This window comes from Salvelinus alpinus, chromosome 3 (assembly GCF_045679555.1).
Source record: "Salvelinus alpinus chromosome 3, SLU_Salpinus.1, whole genome shotgun sequence".
In the NCBI taxonomy this organism is placed as follows: Eukaryota; Metazoa; Chordata; class Actinopteri; order Salmoniformes; family Salmonidae; genus Salvelinus; species Salvelinus alpinus.
This window is the reverse complement of record NC_092088.1, coordinates 5,711,417-5,733,974: the sequence shown is the minus strand read 5'-3', so window position 1 is coordinate 5,733,974 and position 22,558 is coordinate 5,711,417. Positions and strand designations below refer to the sequence as shown.

Sequence of the window (22,558 nt, the reverse complement as noted above, 5' to 3'; positions counted from 1 at the left end):
AGGGACGGCAGGTAGTCTAGTGGTTAGAGCGTAGGGACGGCAGGTAGTCTAGTGGTTAGAGTGTAGGGGCGGCAGGTAGCCTAGTGGTTAGAGTGTAGGGACGGCAGGTAGCCTAGTGGTTAGAGCGTAGGGGCGGCAGGTAGCCTAGTGGTTAGAGCGTAGGGGCGGCAGCTAGCCTAGTGGTTAGAGTGTAGGGACGGCAGGTAGCCTAGTGGTTAGAGTGTAGGGACGGCAGGTAGCCTAGTGGTTAGAGTGTAGGGACGGCAGCTAGCCTAGTGGTTAGAGCGTAGGGGCGGCAGCTAGCCTTGTGGTTAGAGCGTAGGGACGGCAGGTAGCCTAGTGGTTAGAGTGTAGGGGCGGCAGCTAGCCTAGTGGTTAGAGTGTAGGGGCGGCAGCTAGCCTAGTGGTTAGAGTGTAGGGGCGGCAGCTAGCCTAGTGGTTAGAGTGTAGGGACGGCAGGTAGCCTAGTGGTTAGAGCGTAGGGACGGCAGGTAGCCTAGTGGTTAGAGCGTAGGGGCGGCAGGTAGCCTAGTGGTTAGAGCGTAGGGGCGGCAGGTAGCCTAGTGGTTAGAGTGTAGGGGCGGCAGCTAGCCTAGTGGTTAGAGTGTAGGGACGGCAGGTAGCCTAGTGGTTAGAGTGTAGGGACGGCAGGTAGCCTAGTGGTTAGAGCGTAGGGACGGCAGGTAGCCTAGTGGTTAGAGCGTAGGGACGGCAGCTAGCCTAGTGGTTAGAGCGTAGGGGCGGCAGCTAGCCTTGTGGTTAGAGTGTAGGGACGGCAGGTAGCCTAGTGGTTAGAGTGTAGGGGCGGCAGGTAGCCTAGTGGTTAGAGCGTAGGGGCGGCAGCTAGCCTAGTGGTTAGAGCGTAGGGACGGCAGGTAGCCTAGTGGTTAGAGCGTAGGGGCGGCAGCTAGCCTTGTGGTTAGAGCGTAGGGGCGGCAGGTAGCCTAGTGGTTAGAGCGTAGGGGCGGCAGGTAGCCTAGTGGTTAGAGCGTAGGGGCGGCAGCTAGCCTTGTGGTTAGAGCGTAGGGGCGGCAGGTAGCCTAGTGGTTAGAGCGTAGGGGCGGCAGCTAGCCTAGTGGTTAGAGTGTAGGGACGGCAGGTAGCCTAGTGGTTAGAGCGTAGGGGCGGCAGCTAGCCTAGTGGTTAGAGCGTAGGGACGGCAGGTAGCCTAGTGGTTAGAGCGTAGGGGCGGCAGCTAGCCTTGTGGTTAGAGCGTAGGGACGGCAGGTAGCCTAGTGGTTAGAGTGTAGGTGTGGCAGGGTAGCCTAGTGGTTAGAGCGTAGGGACGGCAGGTAGCCTAGTGGTTAGAGCGTAGGGGCGGCAGGTAGCCTAGTGGTTAGAGCGTAGGGGCGGCAGGTAGCCTAGTGGTTAGAGTGTAGGGACGGCAGGTAGCCTAGTGGTTAGAGCGTAGGGGCGGCAGGTAGCCTAGTGGTTAGAGCGTAGGGGCGGCAGGTAGCCTAGTGGTTAGAGTGTAGGGGCGGCAGGGTAGCCTAGTGGTTAGAGTGTAGGGACGGCAGGTAGCCTAGTGGTTAGAGTGTAGGGGCGGCAGGGTAGCCTAGTGGTTAGAGTGTAGGGGCGGCAGGGTAGCCTAGTGGTTAGAGTGTAGGGGCGGCAGGTAGCCTAGTGGTTAGAGCGTAGGGGCGGCAGGTAGCCTAGTGGTTAGAGCGTAGGGGTGGCGGGTAGCCTAGTGGTTAGAGTGTAGGGACGGCAGGTAGCCTAGTGGTTAGAGCGTAGGGACGGCAGGTAGCCTAGTGGTTAGAGCGTAGGGGCGGCAGGTAGCCTAGTGGTTAGAGCGTAGGGGCGGCAGGTAGCCTAGTGGTTAGAGTGTAGGGACGGCAGGTAGCCTAGTGGTTAGAGTGTAGGGACGGCAGGTAGCCTAGTGGTTAGAGTGTAGGGGCGGTAGGTAGCCTAGTGGTTAGAGTGTAGAGGTGGCAGGTAGTCTAGTGGTTAGAGTGTAGGGACGGCAGGTAGCCTAGTGGTTAGAGTGTAGAGGTGGCAGGTAGCCTAGTGGTTAGAGTGTAGGGGCGGTAGGTAGCCTAGTGGTTAGAGTGTAGAGGAGGCAGGTAGTCTAGTGGTTAGAGTGTAGGGACGGCAGGTAGCCTAGTGGTTAGAGTGTAGAGGAGGCAGGTAGTCTAGTGGTTAGAGCGTAGGGACGGCAGGTAGCCTAGTGGTTAGAGTGTAGGGACGGCAGGTAGTCTAGTGGTTAGAGTGTAGAGGCGGCAGCTAGCCTAGTGGTTAGAGCGTAGGGACGGCAGGTAGCCTAGTGGTTAGAGTGTAGAGGCGGCAGCTAGCCTAGTGGTTAGAGCGTAGGGACGGCAGGTAGCCTAGTGGTTAGAGTGTAGAGGCGGCAGGTAGCCTAGTGGTTAGAGTGTAGGGACGGCAGGTAGTCTAGTGGTTAGAGTGTAGAGGCGGCAGGTAGCCTAGTGGTTAGAGCGTAGGGGCGGCAGGTAGCCTAGTGGTTAGAGTGTAGGGACGGCAGGTAGCCTAGTGGTTAGAGTGTAGGGGCGGCAGGTAGCCTAGTGGTTAGAGCGTAGGGGCGGCAGCTAGCCTAGTGGTTAGAGTGTAGGGGCGGCAGCTAGCCTAGTGGTTAGAGCGTAGGGACGGCAGGTAGCCTAGTGGTTAGAGCATAGGGGCGGCAGCTAGCCTAGTGGTTAGAGTGTAGGGGCGGCAGGTAGCCTAGTGGTTAGAGCGTAGGGGCGGCAGCTAGCCTAGTGGTTAGAGTGTAGGGACGGCAGGTAGCCTAGTGGTTAGAGTGTAGGGACGGCAGTGAGCCTAGTGGTTAGAGTGTAGGGGTGGCAGCTAGCCTAGTGGTTAGAGTGTAGGGACGGCAGGTAGCCTAGTGGTTAGAATGTAGAGGCGGCAGGTAGCCTAGTGGTTAGAGTGTAGGGACGGCAGCTAGCCTAGTGGTTAGAGAGTAGGGACGGCAGCTAGCCTAGTGGTTAGAGTGTAGGGACGGCAGGTAGCCTAGTGGTTAGAGTGTAGGGACGGCAGGTAGCCTAGTGGTTAGAGCGTAGGGACGGCAGCTAGCCTAGTGGTTAGAGCGTAGGGGCGGCAGCTAGCCTTGTGGTTAGAGCGTAGGGACGGCAGGTAGCCTAGTGGTTAGAGTGTAGGGGCGGCAGCTAGCCTAGTGGTTAGAGTGTAGGGGCGGCAGCTAGCCTAGTGGTTAGAGTGTAGGGGCGGCAGCTAGCCTAGTGGTTAGAGTGTAGGGACGGCAGGTAGCCTAGTGGTTAGAGCGTAGGGACGGCAGGTAGCCTAGTGGTTAGAGCGTAGGGACGGCAGGTAGCCTAGTGGTTAGAGCGTAGGGGCGGCAGGTAGCCTAGTGGTTAGAGCGTAGGGGCGGCAGCTAGCCTAGTGGTTAGAGCGTAGGGGCGGCAGCTAGCCTAGTGGTTAGAGTGTAGGGACGGCAGGTAGCCTAGTGGTTAGAGCGTAGGGACGGCAGGTAGCCTAGTGGTTAGAGCGTAGGGACGGCAGCTAGCCTAGTGGTTAGAGCGTAGGGGCGGCAGCTAGCCTAGTGGTTAGAGCGTAGGGGCGGCAGCTAGCCTTGTGGTTAGAGTGTAGGGACGGCAGGTAGCCTAGTGGTTAGAGCGTAGGGGCGGCAGGTAGCCTAGTGGTTAGAGCGTAGGGGCGGCAGCTAGCCTAGTGGTTAGAGCGTAGGGACGGCAGGTAGCCTAGTGGTTAGAGCGTAGGGGCGGCAGCTAGCCTTGTGGTTAGAGCGTAGGGGCGGCAGGTAGCCTAGTGGTTAGAGCGTAGGGGCGGCAGCTAGCCTAGTGGTTAGAGTGTAGGGACGGCAGGTAGCCTAGTGGTTAGAGTGTAGGTGTGGCAGGGTAGCCTAGTGGTTAGAGCGTAGGGACGGCAGGTAGCCTAGTGGTTAGAGCGTAGGGGCGGCAGGTAGCCTAGTGGTTAGAGTGTAGGGACGGCAGGTAGCCTAGTGGTTAGAGTGTAGGGACGGCAGGTAGCCTAGTGGTTAGAGTGTAGGGACGGCAGGTAGCCTAGTGGTTAGAGCGTAGGGGCGGCAGGTAGCCTAGTGGTTAGAGTGTAGGGGCGGCAGGGTAGCCTAGTGGTTAGAGTGTAGGGACGGCAGGTAGCCTAGTGGTTAGAGTGTAGGGGCGGCAGGGTAGCCTAGTGGTTAGAGTGTAGGGGCGGCAGGGTAGCCTAGTGGTTAGAGTGTAGGGGCGGCAGGTAGCCTAGTGGTTAGAGCGTAGGGGCGGCAGGTAGCCTAGTGGTTAGAGTGTAGGGGTGGCGGGTAGCCTAGTGGTTAGAGTGTAGGGACGGCAGGTAGCCTAGTGGTTAGAGCGTAGGGACGGCAGGTAGCCTAGTGGTTAGAGTGTAGGGGCGGCGGGTAGCCTAGTGGTTAGAGTGTAGGGGCGGCAGGTAGCCTAGTGGTTAGAGTGTAGGGGCGGCAGGTAGCCTAGTGGTTAGAGTGTAGGGACGGCAGGTAGCCTAGTGGTTAGAGTGTAGTAGCCGCCCCTACAGTGGTTAGAGCGTGGTTAGAGCGTTGGAACAGTAACCGAAAAGGGTGCTAGATGGAACTGACAAGGGAAATCAATCTGTCGTTCTGCCCTGCAGTTAACCCACTGTTCCCAGGCCATCATTGTAAAAAATCGTTTGTTTCTTAACCGACATGCCTAGTTAAATAAAAGTTAAATTAAAAAATATATATAAAAAATGCTTGAAGGGAGCACCCAGCACAGCAGCTAATGACGAGATTGATTAGTCCATTAGACCAGTGTTTCTTTAATCCTAGTTCTGGTGACCCCAAAGGTCGTTCAAATGTTGGTCCTACACCTCCCCAGAGAGCATATGAACACGTCATAAGTCATGACAAAATGCTTAGAATTGTAGGAAATTAGCTTTAAAACAGTAACATTTTCTCTCTACCCAATGGCAAAATGTGTAGAATTCTAAGTTAGCATTCCCACTCCACACAAAACGTACAAAAATAAATAATATACAGTACGATTCAAAAGTTTGGACACACCTACTCATTCAAGGGTTTTTCTTTATCTTTAGTATTTTAATATTGAATAATAATATTGAAGACGTCAAAACTATGAAATAACACATATGGAATCACGTAGTAACCAAAAAAAGTTTTAAAATCTAAATATATTTATATTTGAGATTCTTCAAAGTAACCACCCTTTGCCTTGATGACAGCTTTGCAGGCTCTTGGCATTCTGTCACCCAGCTTCATGAGGAATGCTTTTCCAACAGTCTTGAAGGAGTTCCCACATATGCTGAGCACTTGTTGGTTTCTTTTCTTTCACTCTGCGGTCCAACTCATCCCAAACCATCTCAATTGGGTTGAGGTCGGGTGATTGTGGAGGCCAGGTCATCTGATGTAGCACTCCATCACTCTCCATCTTGGTCAAAAAGCCTTTACACAGCCTGGAGGTGTGCTTTTGGTCATTGTTCTGTTAAAAAACAAATGATACTCCCACTAAGCGCAAACCAGGTGGGATGGCATATCGTTGCAGAATGCTGATTAAGTGTGCCTTGAATTCTAAATAAAATCATTGACAGTGTCACCAGCAAAGCACCCCCATACCATCACACCTCCTCCTCCATGCTTCACGGTGGGAACCACACATGCGGAGATCATCCGGTCACCTACTCTGCGTCTCACAAAGACACAGCGGTTGGAACCAAAAATCTCACATTTGGCCTCATCAGACCAAAAGGACAGATTTCCACCGGTCTAATGTCCATTACTCGTGTTTCTTGGCCCAAGCAAATCTCTTCTTATTATTGGTGTCCTTTAGTAGTGGTTTCTTTGCAGCAATTGGACCATGAAGGCCTGATTCACAGAGTCTCGTCTGAACGGTTGATGTTGAGATGTGTCTGTTACTAGAACTGTGTGAAGCATTTATTTGGGCTGCAATTTCTGAGGCTGGTAACTCTGATGAACGTATCCTCTGCAGCAGAGGTAACTCTGGGTCTTCCATTCCTGTAGCGGTCCTCATGAGAGCCAGTTTCATCATAGCGCTTGATGGATTTTGCAACTGCACTTGAAGAAACTTTCAAAGTTCTTGAAATTGGCTGACCTTCATGTCTTAAAGTAAAGATGGACTGTAATTTCTCTTTGCTTATTTGAGCTGTTCTTGCCATAAAATCGATTTGGCATTTTACCAAATAGGGCTAACTTCTGTATACCCACCCCTACCTTATCACAACACAACTGAATGGCTCAAACGCAGGAAAGAAAGAAATGCCACAAATTAACTTTTAACAAGGCACACCTGTTAATTTAAATGCATTCCAGGTGACTGCCTCATAAAGCTGGATGAGAGAATGCCAACAGTGTGCAAAGCTGTCAGCAAGGCAAAGAGTGGCTACTTTGAAGAATCTCAAATATATTTTGATTTGTTTAACACTTTTTTTGGTTACTACATGATTCCATATGTGTTATTTCATAGTTTTGATGTCTCAACTATTATCCTACAATGTAGAAAATAGTAAAAAATAAAGAAAAACCCTTGAATGAGTAGGTGTCCAAACTTTTGACTGGTACTAATTCATTAATTATATGTTTTTATTTTATTCTGTGTGTGTGTGTGTGTGTGTGTGTGTGTGTGTGTGTGTGTGTAATTTTATAGATATATATATACAGTGGGGAGAACAAGTATTTGATACACTGCCGATTTTGCAGGTTTTCCTTCTTACAAAGCATGTAGAGGTCTGTAATTTTTATCATAGGTACACTTCAACTATGAGAGACGGAATCTAAAACAAAAATCCAGAAAATCACATTGTATGATTTTTAAGTAATTAATTAGCATTTTATTGCATGACATAAGTATTTGATACATCAGAAAAGCAGAACTTAATATTTGGTACAGAAACCTTTGTTTGCAATTACAGAGATCATACGTTTCCTGTAGTTCTTGACTAGGTTTGCACACACTGCAGCAGGGATTTTGGCCCACTCCTCCCTACAGATCTTCTCCAGATCCTTCAGGTTTCGGGGCTGTCGCTGGGCAATACGGACTTTCAGCTCCCTCCAAAGATTTTCTATTGGGTTCAGGTCTGGAGACTGGCTAGGCCACTCCAGGACCTTGAGATGCTTCTTACGGAGCCACTCCTTGGTTGCCATGGCTGTGTGCTTCGTGTCGTTGTCATGCTGGAAGACCCAGCCACGACCCATCTTCAATGCTCTTACTGAGGGAAGGAGGTTGTTGGCCAAGATCTCGCGATACATGGCCCCATCCATCCTCCCCTCAATACGGTGCAGTCGTCCTGTCCCCTTTGCAGAAAAGCATCCCCAAAGAATGATGTTTCCACCTCCATGCTTCACGGTTGGGATGGTGTTCTTGGGGTTGTACTCATACTTCTTTTTCCTCCAAACACGGCGAGTGGAGTTAGACCAAAAAGCTCAATTTTTGTCTCATCAGACCACATGACCTTCTCCCATTCCTCCTCTGGATCATCCAGATGGTCATTGGCAAACTTCAGACAGGCCTGGACATGCACTGGCTTAAGCAGGGGGACCTTGCGTGCGCTGCAGGATTTTAATCCATGACGGCGTAGTGTGTTACTAATGGTTTTCTTTGAGACTGTGGTCCCAGCTCTCTTCAGGTCATTGACCAGGTCCTGCCGTGTAGTTCTGGGCTGATGCCTCACCTTCCTCATGATCATTGATGCCCCACGAGGTGAAATCTTGCATGGAGCCCCAGACCGAGGGTGATTGACCGTCATCTTGAACTTCTTCCATTTTCTAATAATTGCGCCAACAGTTGTTTCCTTCTCACCAAGCTGCTTGCCTATTGTCCTGTAGCCCATCCCAGCCTTGTGCAGGTCTACAATTTTATCCCTGATGTCCTTACACAGCTCTCTGGTCTTGGCCATTGTGGAGAGGTTGGAATCTGTTTGATTGAGTGTGTGGACAGGTGTCTTTTATACAGGTAACGAGTTCAAACAGGTGCAGTTAATACAGGTAATGAGTGGAGAACAGGAGGGCTTCTTAAAGAAAAACTAACAGGTCTGTGAGAGCCGGAATTCTTACTGGTTGGTAGGTGATCAAATACTTATGTCATGCAATAAAATGCAAATTAATTACTTAAAAATCATACAATGTGATTTTCTGGATTTTTGTTTTAGATTCCGTCTCTCATAGTTGAAGTGTACCTATGATAAAAATTACAGACCTCTACATGCTTTGTAAGTAGGAAAACCTGCAAAATCGGCAGTGTATCAAATACTTGTTCTCCCCACTGTATATATATATATATATAAAATTACACATACACAGAATAAATATATAAATGCAACATGTAAAGTGTTGGTACCATGTTCCATGAGCTGAAATAAATGAGAAGCACAAAAAAGCTTATTTCTCTCAAATTTTGTGCAAAACTTTGTTTACATCCTAGTTAGTGAACATTTCTCCTTCGCCAAGATAAACCATCCACCTAACAGATGTGGCATATCAAGAAGCTGATTAAAACAACATGATCATTACACAGGTGCACCTTGTGCTGTGGACAATAAAAGGCCACTATAAAATATACAATTTCGTCACACAACACCACAGAAGTTGAGGGAGCTTGCAATTGTCATGCTGACTGCAGGAATGTCCACCAGAACTGTTGCCAGATAATTGAATGTTAATTCCTCTACCATAAAGCGCCTTCAACGTCGTTTTAGAGAATTTGGCGGTACGACCAACCGACCTCAAAACCACAGACCAGCACGTCAGCTCAGGACCTCCACATCAGGTTCTGTTCTGGTCTATGGAGCCAATATATAGACTGGTACACTGCAAGTACTGTTCTGGTATAGGGAGCCAATATATAGACTGGTACACTGCAAGTACTGTTCTGGTATATGGAGCCAATATATAGACTGGTACACTGCAGGTACTGTTCTGGTCTATGGAGCCAATATATAGACTGGTACACTGCAAGTACTGTTCTGGTATAGGGAGCCAATATATAGACTGGTACACTGCAGGTTCTGTTCTGGTCTATGGAGCCAATATATAGAATGGTACACTGCAGGTACTGTTCTGGTATAGGGAGCCAATATATAGACTGGTACACTGCAGGTTCTGTTCTGGTCTATGGAGCCAATATATAGACTGGTACACTGCAAGTACTGTTCTGGTATAGGGAGCCAATATATAGACTGGTACACTGCAGGTTCTGTTCTGGTCTATGGAGCCAATATATAGAATGGTACACTGCAGGTACTGTTCTGGTATATGGAGCCAATATATAGACTGGTACACTGCAGGTACTCTTCTGGTCTATGGAGCCAATATATATACTGGTACACTGCAGGTACTCTTCTGGTCTATGGAGCCAATATATATACTGGTACACTGCAGGTACTCTTCTGGTCTATGGAGCCAATATATAGACTGGTACACTGCAGGTACTGTTGTGGTATAGGGAGCCAATATATAGACTGGTACACTGCAGGTACTGTTGTGGTATAGGGAGCCAATATATAGACTGGTACACTGCAGGTACTGTTGTGGCCTATGCCACTTAGCAGACACTTCTATCTAAGGTTCTTACAAGATAGTGAGTAAATACATGTTTTGTTATGTGTCTAGGATCTCTGTGGGAATTGAACCTTCAACCTTGGCTCACAGACCAATTTCATAGACCCGTTATAGGATGTGGTTCACACCTACACCTACATAGTACATTACTACGGTGCCCTTATGTGAAATACAGGGCTGGAAAGAACAGAACAGAACAGGCATGTCCAATCTGAGCCAAGAAGCTTTCATTTGTCATGTACTAATTAAAAAAAAAAAAATGGCTGACTGTTACAGTCAGCCATACAAACGACCACTGTGTCTTTTTTACCTCAATGTCGAAATGCCCGCTGACGTTCGCCTCTCGTGTGTGTGTGTGTGTGTGGTTGTGTGTGTGTGTGTGTGGTTGTGTGTGTGTGTGTGTGGTTGTGTGTGTGGTTGTGTGGTGTGTGTGTGTGTGTGTGTGTGTGTGTGGTTGTGAGTGTTTGTTCTCAGAACATTGTGAAGTCTATACTCAGGAGACCTGCCTTTGCTGGAGGCCTTATATAAAACAATAACTTTTTGGCACAGGGCAGACTGCTGAAATGTTAAATGGTGAACACAGTGCAGGACTGGTTACTAGGGTGGCTGAAGCCAAGAACATAGTCACTCTTTTAAAAGGGGTTGGATTTGTAGATGTAGAACCAGCTATCGAGGAATACACTCCACAATGCTGAAGGGTTGGTTCAGGTGACTGTACAATGCTTATAGCTGAAGGGTTGGTTCAGGTGACTGTACAATGCTTATAGCTGAAGGGTTGGTTTAGGTGACTGTACAATGCTGATAGCTGAAGGGTTGGTTCAGGTGACTGTACAATGCTGATAGCTGAAGGGTTGGTTCAGGTGACTGTACAATGCTGATAGCTGAAGGGTTGGTTCAGGTGACTGTACAATGCTGATAGCTGAAGGGTTGGTTCAGGTGACTGTACAATGCTGATAGCTGAAGGGTTGGTTCAGGTGACTGTACAATGCTTATAGCTGAAGGGTTGGTTCAGGTGACTGTACAATGCTGATAGCTGAAGGGTTGGTTCAGGTGACTGTACAATGCTTATAGCTGAAGGGTTGGTTCAGGTGACTGTACAATGCTTATAGCTGAAGGGTTGGTTCAGGTGACTGTACAATGCTTATAGCTGAAGGGTTGGTTCAGGTGACTGTACAATGCTTATAGCTGAAGGGTTGGTTCAGGTGACTGTACAATGCTTATAGCTGAAGGGTTGGTTCAGGTGACTGTACAATGCTTATAGCTGAAGGGTTGGTTCAGGTGACTGTACAATGCTTATAGCTGAAGGGTTGGTTCAGGTGACTGTACAATGCTTATAGCTGAAGGGTTGGTTCAGGTGACTGTACAATGCTTATAGCTGAAGGGTTGGTTCAGGTGACTGTACAATGCTGAAGGGTTGGTTCAGGTGACTGTACAATGCTTATAGCTGAAGGGTTGGTTCAGGTGACTGTACAATGCTTATAGCTGAAGGGTTGGTTCAGGTGACTGTACAATGCTGATAGCTGAAGGGTTGGTTCAGGTGACTGTACAATGCTTATAGCTGAAGGGTTGGTTCAGGTGACTGTACAATGCTGAAGGGTTGGTTTAGGTGACTGTACAATGCTTATAGCTGAAGGGTTGGTTCAGGTGACTGTACAATGCTGAAGGGTTGGTTTAGGTGACTGTACAATGCTTATAGCTGAAGGGTTGGTTCAGGTGACTGTACAATGCTTATAGCTGAAGGGTTGGTTCAGGTGACTGTACAATGCTGATAGCTGAAGGGTTGGTTCAGGTGACTGTACAATGCTGATAGCTGAAGGGTTGGTTCAGGTGACTGTACAATGCTTATAGCTGAAGGGTTGGTTCAGGTGACTGTACAATGCTTATAGCTGAAGGGTTGGTTTAGGTGACTGTACAATGCTGATAGCTGAAGGGTTGGTTCAGGTGACTGTACAATGCTGATAGCTGAAGGGTTGGTTCAGGTGACTGTACAATGCTGATAGCTGAAGGGTTGGTTCAGGTGACTGTACAATGCTGATAGCTGAAGGGTTGGTTCAGGTGACTGTACAATGCTGATAGCTGACGGGTTGGTTCAGGTGACTGAACCATGCTGATAGCTGAAGGGTTGGTTCAGGTGACTGAACCATGCTTATAGCTGAAGGGTTGGTTCAGGTGACTGTACAATGCTGATAGCTGAAGGGTTGGTTCAGGTGACTGTACAATGCTGATAGCTGAAGGGTTGGTTCAGGTGACTGTACAATGCTGATAGCTGAAGGGTTGGTTCAGGTGACTGTACAATGCTGATAGCTGAAGGGTTGGTTCAGGTGACTGTACAATGCTTATAGCTGAAGGGTTGGTTTAGGTGACTGTACAATGCTGATAGCTGAAGGGTTGGTTCAGGTGACTGTACAATGCTTATAGCTGAAGAGTTGGTTCAGGTGACTGTACAATGCGTATAGCAGAAGGGTTGGTTCAGGTGACTGTACAATGCTTATAGCTGAAGGGTTGGTTCAGGTGACTGTACAATGCTGATAGCTGAAGGGTTGGTTCAGGTGACTGTACAATGCTTATAGCTGAAGGGTTGGTTCAGGTGACTGTACAATGCTGATAGCTGAAGGGTTGGTTCAGGTGACTGTACAATGCTGATAGCAGAAATTCTACCATACATCCTAACAGGCAGAGCTGGTTGAACTAACGTCAATCTGACGACATTACAACCAGAATAGAACAAATTTTCTAGAAGTTTTGCCCACTGGGATAGGGCTTTAAAACGTTGCTAGTTACACAAACACTAAGGCATCAGTAGTTGGTCAGTAACCCACCACTAACAGCACCTACAGCTCCATAATGTAGAGACTTCCCATCCATGATGCTGGCGTCACACTCGATCTCCCCAGACAGGTTTAAATTAGAGCCCATTCCCGCGTTGGTGAACGGAGAATCCTGTGGATGACAAAAAACATTTAGAAGAGTCATGAAATACAGGACATTTAGACACAGAGATATAAAACTCAGCAAAAAAAAATGTTACGTTCTCTCACTGTCAACTGCGTTTATTTTCAGCAAACTTAACATGTGTAAATATTTGTATGAACATAACAAGATTCAACCACTGAGACATAAACTGAACAAGTTCCACAGACATTTGACTAACAGAAATTGAATAATGTGTCCCTGAACAAAGGGGGGGGGTCAAAATCAAAAGTAACAGTCAGTATCTGGTATGGCCACCAGCTGCATTAAGTACTGCAGTGCATCTCCTCCTCATGGACTGCACCAGATTTGCCAGTTCTTGCTGTGAGATGTTACCCCACTCTTCCACCAAGACACCTGCAAGTTCCCGGACATTTCTGGAGGGGGAATGTCCCTAGCCCTCACCCTCCGATCCAACAGGTCCCAGATGTGCTCAATAGGATTGAAATCCGGGCTCTTCGCTGGCCATGGCAGAACACTGACATTCCTGTCTTGCAGGAAATCACACACAGAACGAGCAGTATGGCTGGTGGCATTGTCATGCTGTCAGGATGAGCCTGCAGGAAGGGTACCCCATGAGGGAGGAGGACGTCTTCCCTGTAACGCACAGCGTTGAGATTGCCTGCAATGACAACAAGCTCAGTCCGATGATGCTGTGACACACCGCCCCAGACCATGACGGACCCTCCACCTCCAAATCGATCCTGCTCCAGAGTACAGGCCTCGGTGTAACGCTCATTCCTTCGACGATAAAAGCGAATCCGACCATCACCCCTGGTGAGACAAAACCGCGACTAGTCAGTGAAGAACACTTTTTGACAGTCCTGTCTGGTCCAGCGACGGTGGGTTTGTCCCCATAGGCAATGTTGTTGCCGATGATGTCTGGTGAGGACCTGCCTTACAACAGGCCTACAGGCCCTCAGTCCAGCCTCTCGCAGACAGTCTGAGCACTGATGGAGGGATTGTGCGTTCCTGGTGTAACTCAGGCAGTTGTTGCCATCCTGTACCTGTCCTGCAGGTGTGATGTTCGGATGTACCGATCCTGTGCAGGTGTTGTTACACGTGGTCTGCCACTGCGAGGACGATCAGCTGTCCGTCCTGTCTCCCTGTCTTAGGCGTCTCACAGTACGGACATTGCAATGCATTGCCCTGGCCACATCTGCAGTCCTCATGCCTCCTTAACAGATGTGCAGGGACCCTGGGCATCTTTCTTTTGGTGTTTTTCAGAGTCAGTAGAAAGGCCTCTTTAGTGTTCTAAGTTTTCATAACTATGACCTTAATTGCCTACCGTCTGTAAGCTGTTAGTGTCTTAATGACCATTCCACAGGTGCATGTTCATTAATTTTTATGGTTCATTGAACAAGCATGGGAAACAGTGTTTAAATCCTTTACAATGAAGATCTGTGAAGTTATTTGGATTTTTACTAATTATCTTTGAAAGACAGGGTCATGAAAAAGGGAAGTCTCTTTTTTTTGTTGCTGAGTTTACATTAAGAATCATGAAATAGGACATTTAGACAAAGATATACATTCTCATATAGATTTGAGTGAAAGGAATTAAACAAGGGCCTACTTCCTTCAGCCAGTAGGACTACGTAGCTGTGATCTAAACATAGATGTTATGTCACACATCACTTTGTAAGGATCCTAAATGTCCTTCAGTCCTTTAAATACTCACTCTGTGATATGTATGTTTTTAGAATTCAGGAGTAGGCCTTTAAAAGGCATCTGTGGTCTGATTCAATGTGCGTGTCTGTACTCAGACTCAGCGTGTCATAGGGCTGGGACTTACTTTTTCACTAATATCAGCTTTGTTGTACAAATACACTGCAATTCAAACAGTCAGCAAAAATCGAATGAATTCTGGGCTTGTGAAATTACACCTAGGCTAAATGCACATTGCATTAGGAAAGTATTCACACCCCTGGAATTTATCCACATTTTGTTACATAACAGCCTAATTCTAAAATATATATATATATTTTTTTTAAGTATCTTCAACATACACACAATACACCATAACGACACAGAAAAAAACAGGTTTTTAGAAAAGTTTGTACATTTATTATAAATAAAAAACTGAAATAATATTTACATAAGTATTCAGACCCTTTACTCAGTACTTTGTTGAAGCACCTTTGGCAGCGATTACAGCCTCGAGTCTTTTTGGGTATGACGCTACAAGCTTGGCACGCCTGTATTTGGTGAGTTTCTCCCCTTCTTCTCTGCAGATCCTCTCAAGCTCTGTCAGGTTGGATGGGAAGCGTTGCTGCACAGCTATTTTCAGATCTCTCCAGAGATCTTCGATCGGGTTCAAGTCCGTGCTCTAGCTGGGTCACTCAAGGACATTCAGAGACTTGTCCCGAAGCCACTCCTGCATTGGCTTAGCTGTGTGCTTAGGGTTGTTGTCCTGCTGGAAGGTGAACCTTTGCCCCAGTCTGAGGTCCTGAGGGCTCTGGAGCAGGTTTTCATCAAGGATCTCTCTGTACGTTGTTCCGTTCATCTTTCCCTTGATCCTGACTAGTCTCCCAGTCCCTGCCGCTGAAAAACATCCCAACAGCATCATGCTGCCACCACCATGCTTTACCATAGCATTCAGGTTAAAGAGTTCAATCTTGGTTTCATCAGACCAGAGAAATCCTTTAGGTGCCTTTTGTCAAACTCCAAGCGGGATGTCATGTGCCTTTTACAGGAGTGGCTTCCATCTGGCCACTCTACCATAAAGGCCTGATTGGTGGGGTGCTGCAGAGATGGTTGTCCTTCTAGAAAGTTCTCCCATTTCCACAGAGGAACTCTGGAGCTCTGTCAGAATGACCATCGGGTTCTTGGTCACCTCCCTGACCATGGCCCTACACCCCCAAATGCTCAGTTTGGCCGGGCGGCCAGCTCTAGGAAGAGTCTTGGTGGTTCCAAACTTCTTCCATTTACGAATGATGGAGGTCACTGTGTTCTTGGGGACCTTCAACGCAGCAGACATTTTTTGATACCCTTCCCCAGATCTGTGCCTCGACACAATCCTGTCTCGGAGCTCTACGGACAATTCCTTCAACCTCATGGCTTGGTTTTTGCTCTGTCAAGCACTGTCAACTGTGGGACCTTATATAGACAGCTGTGTGCCTTTCCAAATCATGTCCAATCAATTGAATATACCACAAGTTCACTCCAATCAAGTTTTAGAAACATCTCAAGGATGATCAATGGAAACAGGACGCACCGGAGTTCAATTTCGAGTCTCATAGCAAAGGGTCTGAAAACGTATATAAATACGATATCCTTTTTTTTTTTTTATGTTATACATTTGCAAACATTTCTAAAAAAAACAGTTTTCGCTTTGTCATTATGGAGTTGTGTGAAGATTGTATTTATTTATTTATTTTATTTAACTATTAACAATGACGGCCTATCAATGACGGATTGATAAGAATAAGGCTGTAACGTAACAAAATGTGGAACAAGTAGAGGGGTCTGTATACTTTATGAATACACTATAAGCCTTCCACAACCATAAGACCCAATATCAATATAGTTTAACATGCTTTCTTTTGCAATAATCAGTGATCTGGCTTTCAAGTCTGTCTACGAAAATGCCCTTTTTGTTACAAATTTAACCAGAACCATAAAGCATAACGATGAACTGTTACAAACACGCCCTTCTTGTCTGTCTCCAACTGTTTGAACAGAACTCCTTATATAACTGTGCTTGATACTTATTACACATTATAAAACACAGACTAGACAGCTAGTGTAACAGTCTGTGACTACAATGCTGCTAGTGGTATTATATAACACAGACTAGACAGCTAGTATAACAGTCTGGTACTACAATGCTGCTAGTGGTATTATATAACACAGACTAGACAGCTAGTATAACAGTCTGTTACTACAATGCTGCTAGTGGTATTATATAACACAGACTAGACAGCTAGTGTAACAGTCTGTGACTACAATGCTGCTAGTGGTATTATAAAACACAGACTAGACAGCTAGTGTAACAGTCTGACTACAATGCTGCTAGTGGTATTATAAAACACAGACTAGACAGCTAGTGTAACAGTCTGACTACAATGCTGCTAGTGGTATTATATAACACAGACTAGACAGCTAGTATAACAGTCTGTTACTACAATGCTGCTAGTGGTATTATATAACACAGACTAGACAGCTAGTGTAACAGTGTGTGACTACAATGCTGCTAGTGGTATTATAAAACACAGACTAGACAGCTAGTGTAACAGTGTGTGACTACAATGCTGCTAGTGGTATTATATAACACAGACTAGACAGCTAGTATAACAGTCTGTGACTACAATGCTGCTAGTGGTATTATATAACACAGACTAGACAGCTAGTATAACAGTCTGTGACTACAATGCTGCTAGTGGTATTATATAACACAGACTAGACAGCTAGTATAACAGTCTGTGACTACAATGCTGCTAGTGGTATTATATAACACAGACTAGACAGCTAGTATAACAGTGTGTGACTACAATGCTGCTAGTGGTATTATATAACACAGACTAGACAGCTAGTATAACAGTCTGTTACTACAATGCTGCTAGTGGTATTATATAACACAGACTAGACAGCTAGTATAACAGTCTGTGACTACAATGCTGCTAGTGGTATTATATAACACAGACTAGACAGCTAGTATAACAGTCTGTTACTACAATGCTGCTAGTGGTATTATATAACACAGACTAGACAGCTAGTATAACAGTCTGTTACTACAATGCTGCTAGTGGTATTATATAACACAGACTAGACAGCTAGTATAACAGTCTGTTACTACAATGCTGCTAGTGGTATTATATAACACAGACTAGACAGCTAGTATAACAGTCTGTGACTACAATGCTGCTAGTGGTATTATATAACACAGACTAGACAGCTAGTGTAACAGTGTGTGACTACAATGCTGCTAGTGGTATTATATAACACAGACTAGACAGCTAGTATAACAGTCTGTTACTACAATGCTGCTAGTGGTATTATATAACACAGACTAGACAGCTAGTATAACAGTCTGTGACTACAATGCTGCTAGTGGTATTATATAACACAGACTAGACAGCTAGTATAACAGTCTGTTACTACAATGCTGCTAGTGGTATTATATAACACAGACTAGACAGCTAGTATAACAGTCTGACTACAATGCTGCTAGTGGTATTATATAACACAGACTAGACAGCTAGTATAACAGTCTGTTACTACAATGCTGCTAGTGGTATTATATAACACAGACTAGACAGCTAGTATAACAGTCTGTGACTACAATGCTGCTAGTGGTATTATATAACACAGACTAGACAGCTAGTATAACAGTCTGTGACTACAATGCTGCTAGTGGTATGTGGTATTATGTTGTGGATCTTAATGTTTTTCCTCATAATCCTGGACTATCAGACCACCATTTTATTACGTTTGCAATCGCAACAAATAATGTGCTCAGACACCAACCAAGGATCATGAAAAGTCGTGCTATAAATTCTCGGACAACCCAAAGATTCCTAGATGCCCTTCCAGACTCCCTCAACCTACCCAAGGACGTCAGAGGACAAAAATCAGTTAATAACCACCTAACTGAGGAACTCAATTTAACCTTGCGCAATACCCTAGACGCAGTTGCACCCCTAAAAACATTTGTCATAAGAAACTAACTCCCTGGTATACAGAAAATACCCGAGCTCTGAAGCAAACTTCCAGAAAATTGGAACGGAAATAGCGCCACACCAAACTGGAAGTCTTCCGACTAGCTTGGAAAGACAGTACCGTGCAGTATCAACGTGCTGCTCGATCATCCTATTTTTCCAACTTAATTGAGGAAAATAAGAACAATCCGAAATTCATTTTTGATCCTGTCGCAAAGCTAACTAAAAAGCAGCATTCCCCAAGAGAGGATGGCTTTCACTTCAGCTGTGATAAATTCATGAACTTCTTTGAGGAAAATATCATGATCATTAGAAAGCAAATTACGGACTCCTCTTTAAATCTGCGTATTCCCCCAAAGCTCAGCTGTCCTGAGTCTGCACAACTCTGCCAGGACCTAGGATCAAGAGAGACACTTAAGTGTTTTAGTACTATATCTCTTGACACAATGATGAAAATAGTCATGGCCTCTAAACCTTCAAGCTGCATACTGGATCCTATTCCAACTAAACTACTGAAAGAGCTGCTTCATGTGCTTGGCCCTTCTATGTTGAACATAATAAACGGCTCTCTATTCACCGGATGTGTACCAAACTCACTAAAAGTGGCAGTAATAAAGCCTCTCTTGAAAAAGCCAAACCTTGACCCAGAAAATATTTTTAAAAAACTATTGGCCTATATCGAATCTCCCATTCCTCTCAAATTTTAGAAAAAGCTGTTGCGCAGCAACTCACTGCCTTCCTGAAGACAAACAATGTATACGAAATGCTTCAGTCTGGTTTTAGACACCATCATAGCACTGAGACTGCACTTGTGAAGGTGGTAAATTACCTTTTAATGGCGTCAGACCGAGGCTCTGCATCTGTCCTCGTGCTATTAGACCTTAGTGCTGCTTTTGATACCATCGATCACCACATTCTTTTGGAGAGATTGGAAACCCAAATTGGTCTACACGGACAAGTTCTGGCATGGTTTAGACCTTATCTGTCGGAAAGATATCAGTTTGTCTCTGTGAATGGTTTGTCCTCTGACAAATCAACTGTACAATTCGGTGTTCCTCAAGGTTCCGTTTTAGGACCACTATTGTTTTCATTATATATATATAAATATTTTACCTCTTGGGGATGTCATTCGAAAACATAATGTTAACTTTCACTACTATGCGGATGACACACAGCTGTACATTTCAAAGAAACATTGTGAAGCCCCAAAATTGCCCTCGCTAGAAGCCTGTGTTTCAGACATAAGTGGACGGCTGCAAACGTTCTACTTTTAAACTCGGACAAAACAGAGATGCTAGTTCTACGTCCCAAGAAACAAAGAGATCTTCTGTTGAATATGACAATGAATCTTGATGGTTGTAAAGTCATCTCAAATAAAACTGTGAAGGACCTCGGCGTTACTCTGGACCCTGATCTCTCTTTTGACGAACATATCAAGACTGTTTCAAGGACAGCTTTTTTTCATCTACGTAACATTGCAAAAATCTGAAATGTTCTGTCCAAAAATGATGCAGAAAAATGTATCCATGCTTTTGTTACTTCTAGGTTAGACTACTGCAATGCTCTACTTTCCGGCTACCCGGATAAAGCACTAAATAAACTTCAGTTAGTGCTAAATACGGCTGCTAGAATCCCGACTAGAATCAAAAAATGTGATCATATTACTCCAGTGCTAGCCTCCCTACACTGGCTTCCTGTTAAGGCAAGGGCTGATTTCAAGGTTTTACTGTTAACCTACAAAGCATTACATGGGCTTGCTCCTACCTATCATTCCGATTTGGTACTGCCGAACATACCTACACGTACGCTACGGTCACAAGACGCAGGCCTCCTAATTGTCCCTAGAATTTCTAAGCAAACAGCTGGAGGCAGGGCTTTCTCCTATAGAGCTCCATTTTAATGGAATGGTCTGCCTAACCATGAGAGACGCAGACACGGTCTCGACCTTTAAGTCTTTATTGAAGACTCATCTCTTCAGTAGGTCCTATGATTGAGTGTAGTCTGGCCCAGGAGTGTGAAGGTGAACGGAAAGGCTCTGGAGCAACGAACCGTCCTGGCTGTCTCTGCCTGGCCGGTTCCCCTCTCTCCACTGGGATCCTCTGCCTCTAACCCTATTACAGGGGCCGGAGTCACATCCAACCGTTACACACGGCCCTAATGTGTTATAGAACACGGACAGCCGTTACACACGGCCCTAATGTGTTATAGAACACGGACAGCCGTTACACACGGCCCTAATGTGTTATAGAACACGGACAGCCGTTACACACGGCCCTAATGTGTTATAGAACACGGACAGCCGTTACATTATTGTGTTATTGAACACGGACAGCCGTTACATTATTGTGTTATTGAACACGGACAGCCGTTACATTATTGTGTTATTGAACACGGACAGCCGTTACATTATTGTGTTATTGAACACGGACAGCCGTTACATTATTGTGTTATTGAACACGGACAGCCGTTACATTAATGTGTTATTGAACACGGACAGCCGTTACATTAATGTGTTATTGAACACGGACAGCCGTTACATTAATGTGTTATTGAACACGGACAGCCGTTACATTAATGTGTTATTGAACACGGACAGCCGTTACATTAATGTGTTATTGAACACGGACAGCCGTTACATTATTGTGTTATTGAACACGGACAGCCGTTACATTAATGTGTTATTGAACACGGACAGCCGTTACATTAATGTGTTATAGAACACGGACAGCCGTTACATTAATGTGTTATAGAACACGGATAGCCGTTACATTAATGTGTTATAGAACACGGACAGCCGTTACATTAATGTGTTATAGAACACGGACAGCCGTTACATTAATGTGTTATAGAACACGGACAGCCGTTACATTAATGTGTTATAGAACACGGACAGCCGTTACATTAATGTGTTATTGAACACGGACAGCCGTTACATTAATGTGTTATAGAACACGGACAGCCGTTACATTAATGTGTTATAGAACACGGATAGCCGTTACATTAATGTGTTATAGAACACGGACAGCCGTTACATTAATGTGTTATAGAACACGGACAGCCGTTACATTAATGTGTTATAGAACACGGACAGCCGTTACATTAATGTGTTATAGAACACGGACAGCCGTTACATTAATGTGTTATAGAACACGGACAGCCGTTACATTAATGTGTTATAGAACACGGACAGCCGTTACATTAATGTGTTATAGAACACGGACAGCCGTTACATTAATGTGTTATAGAACACGGACAGCCGTTACATTAATGTGTTATAGAACACGGACAGCCGTTACATTAACACGTTTAAATCATCTCAGGTTCCAAGATAACCAACATCCTCAAGCTGAACTAAGTCTGTGGTCTCACACACACACACACACACACACACACACACACACACACACACACACACACACACACACACACACACACACACACACACACACACACACACACACACACACACACACACACACACACACACACACACACACACACACTAACCTCAAGCTCAACAAGGGCTGCCGTCACAGCGTCCACAGCCAGAGCACCGGCTTTCAGTCTGTCCACAGCCTGAGAGAGAGACATGGAGAAACGTCACGTTACGGGTAGGACAGTTTACAGTCGTCGTGTTCATGAGGCACGCAACAGAAGAAAAGGCACTGAAACAGGGAGAGTCTATCTGGACGTACTTATTGTTGTCCGTTGCATGCCCTAACGAACACGACCCATGATGCAACAGGGTAAGAGAAACACAAACTCTCTCCTTGCTGATTTAACACCAACAAATCACGGGGATCATATTTCACCGTACAGCATTTACCTACTGAATCACTCAACACTACAGAGACAGCATTTACCTACTGTGTCACTCATCACTACAGAGACAGACAGCATTTACCTACTGAATCACTCAACACTACAGAGACAGCATTTACCTACTGTGTCACTCAACACTACAGAGACAGACAGCATTTACCTACTGTGTCACTCAACACTACAGAGACAGACAGCATTTACCTACTGTATCACTCAACACTACAGAGACAGCATTTACCTACTGTATCACTCAACACTACAGAGACAGCATTTACCTACTGTGTCACTCAACACTACAGAGACAGCATTTACCTACTGTATCACTCAACACTACAGAGACAGCATTTACCTACTGAATCACTCAACACTACAGAGACAGACAGCATTTACCTACTGTATCACTCAACACTACAGAGACAGACAGCATTTACCTACTGTATCACTCAACACTAGAGACAGCATTTACCTACTGTATCACTCAACACTACAGAGACAGACAGCATTTACCTACTGTATCACTCAACACTACAGAGACAGCATTTACCTACTGTGTCACTCAACACTAGAGACAGCATTTACCTACTGTATCACTCAACACTACAGA

At 45.7% G+C, this 22,558-nt stretch overlaps 1 protein-coding gene across 1 annotated transcript in view; it reads right to left on the bottom strand.

Moving 5' to 3' along the window:
• The window catches only part of tasp1 (taspase, threonine aspartase, 1), a gene marked incomplete in the record, with an annotated part of 142,909 nt that overhangs the window by 115,726 nt on the left and 4,625 nt on the right, over positions 1 to 22,558 (bottom strand). Inside the window, 2 exon segments of the mRNA XM_071391328.1 lie at positions 12,325 to 12,445; positions 21,640 to 21,708. Of these exon segments, the coding sequence (XP_071247429.1) occupies positions 12,325 to 12,445; positions 21,640 to 21,708 (190 nt within the window).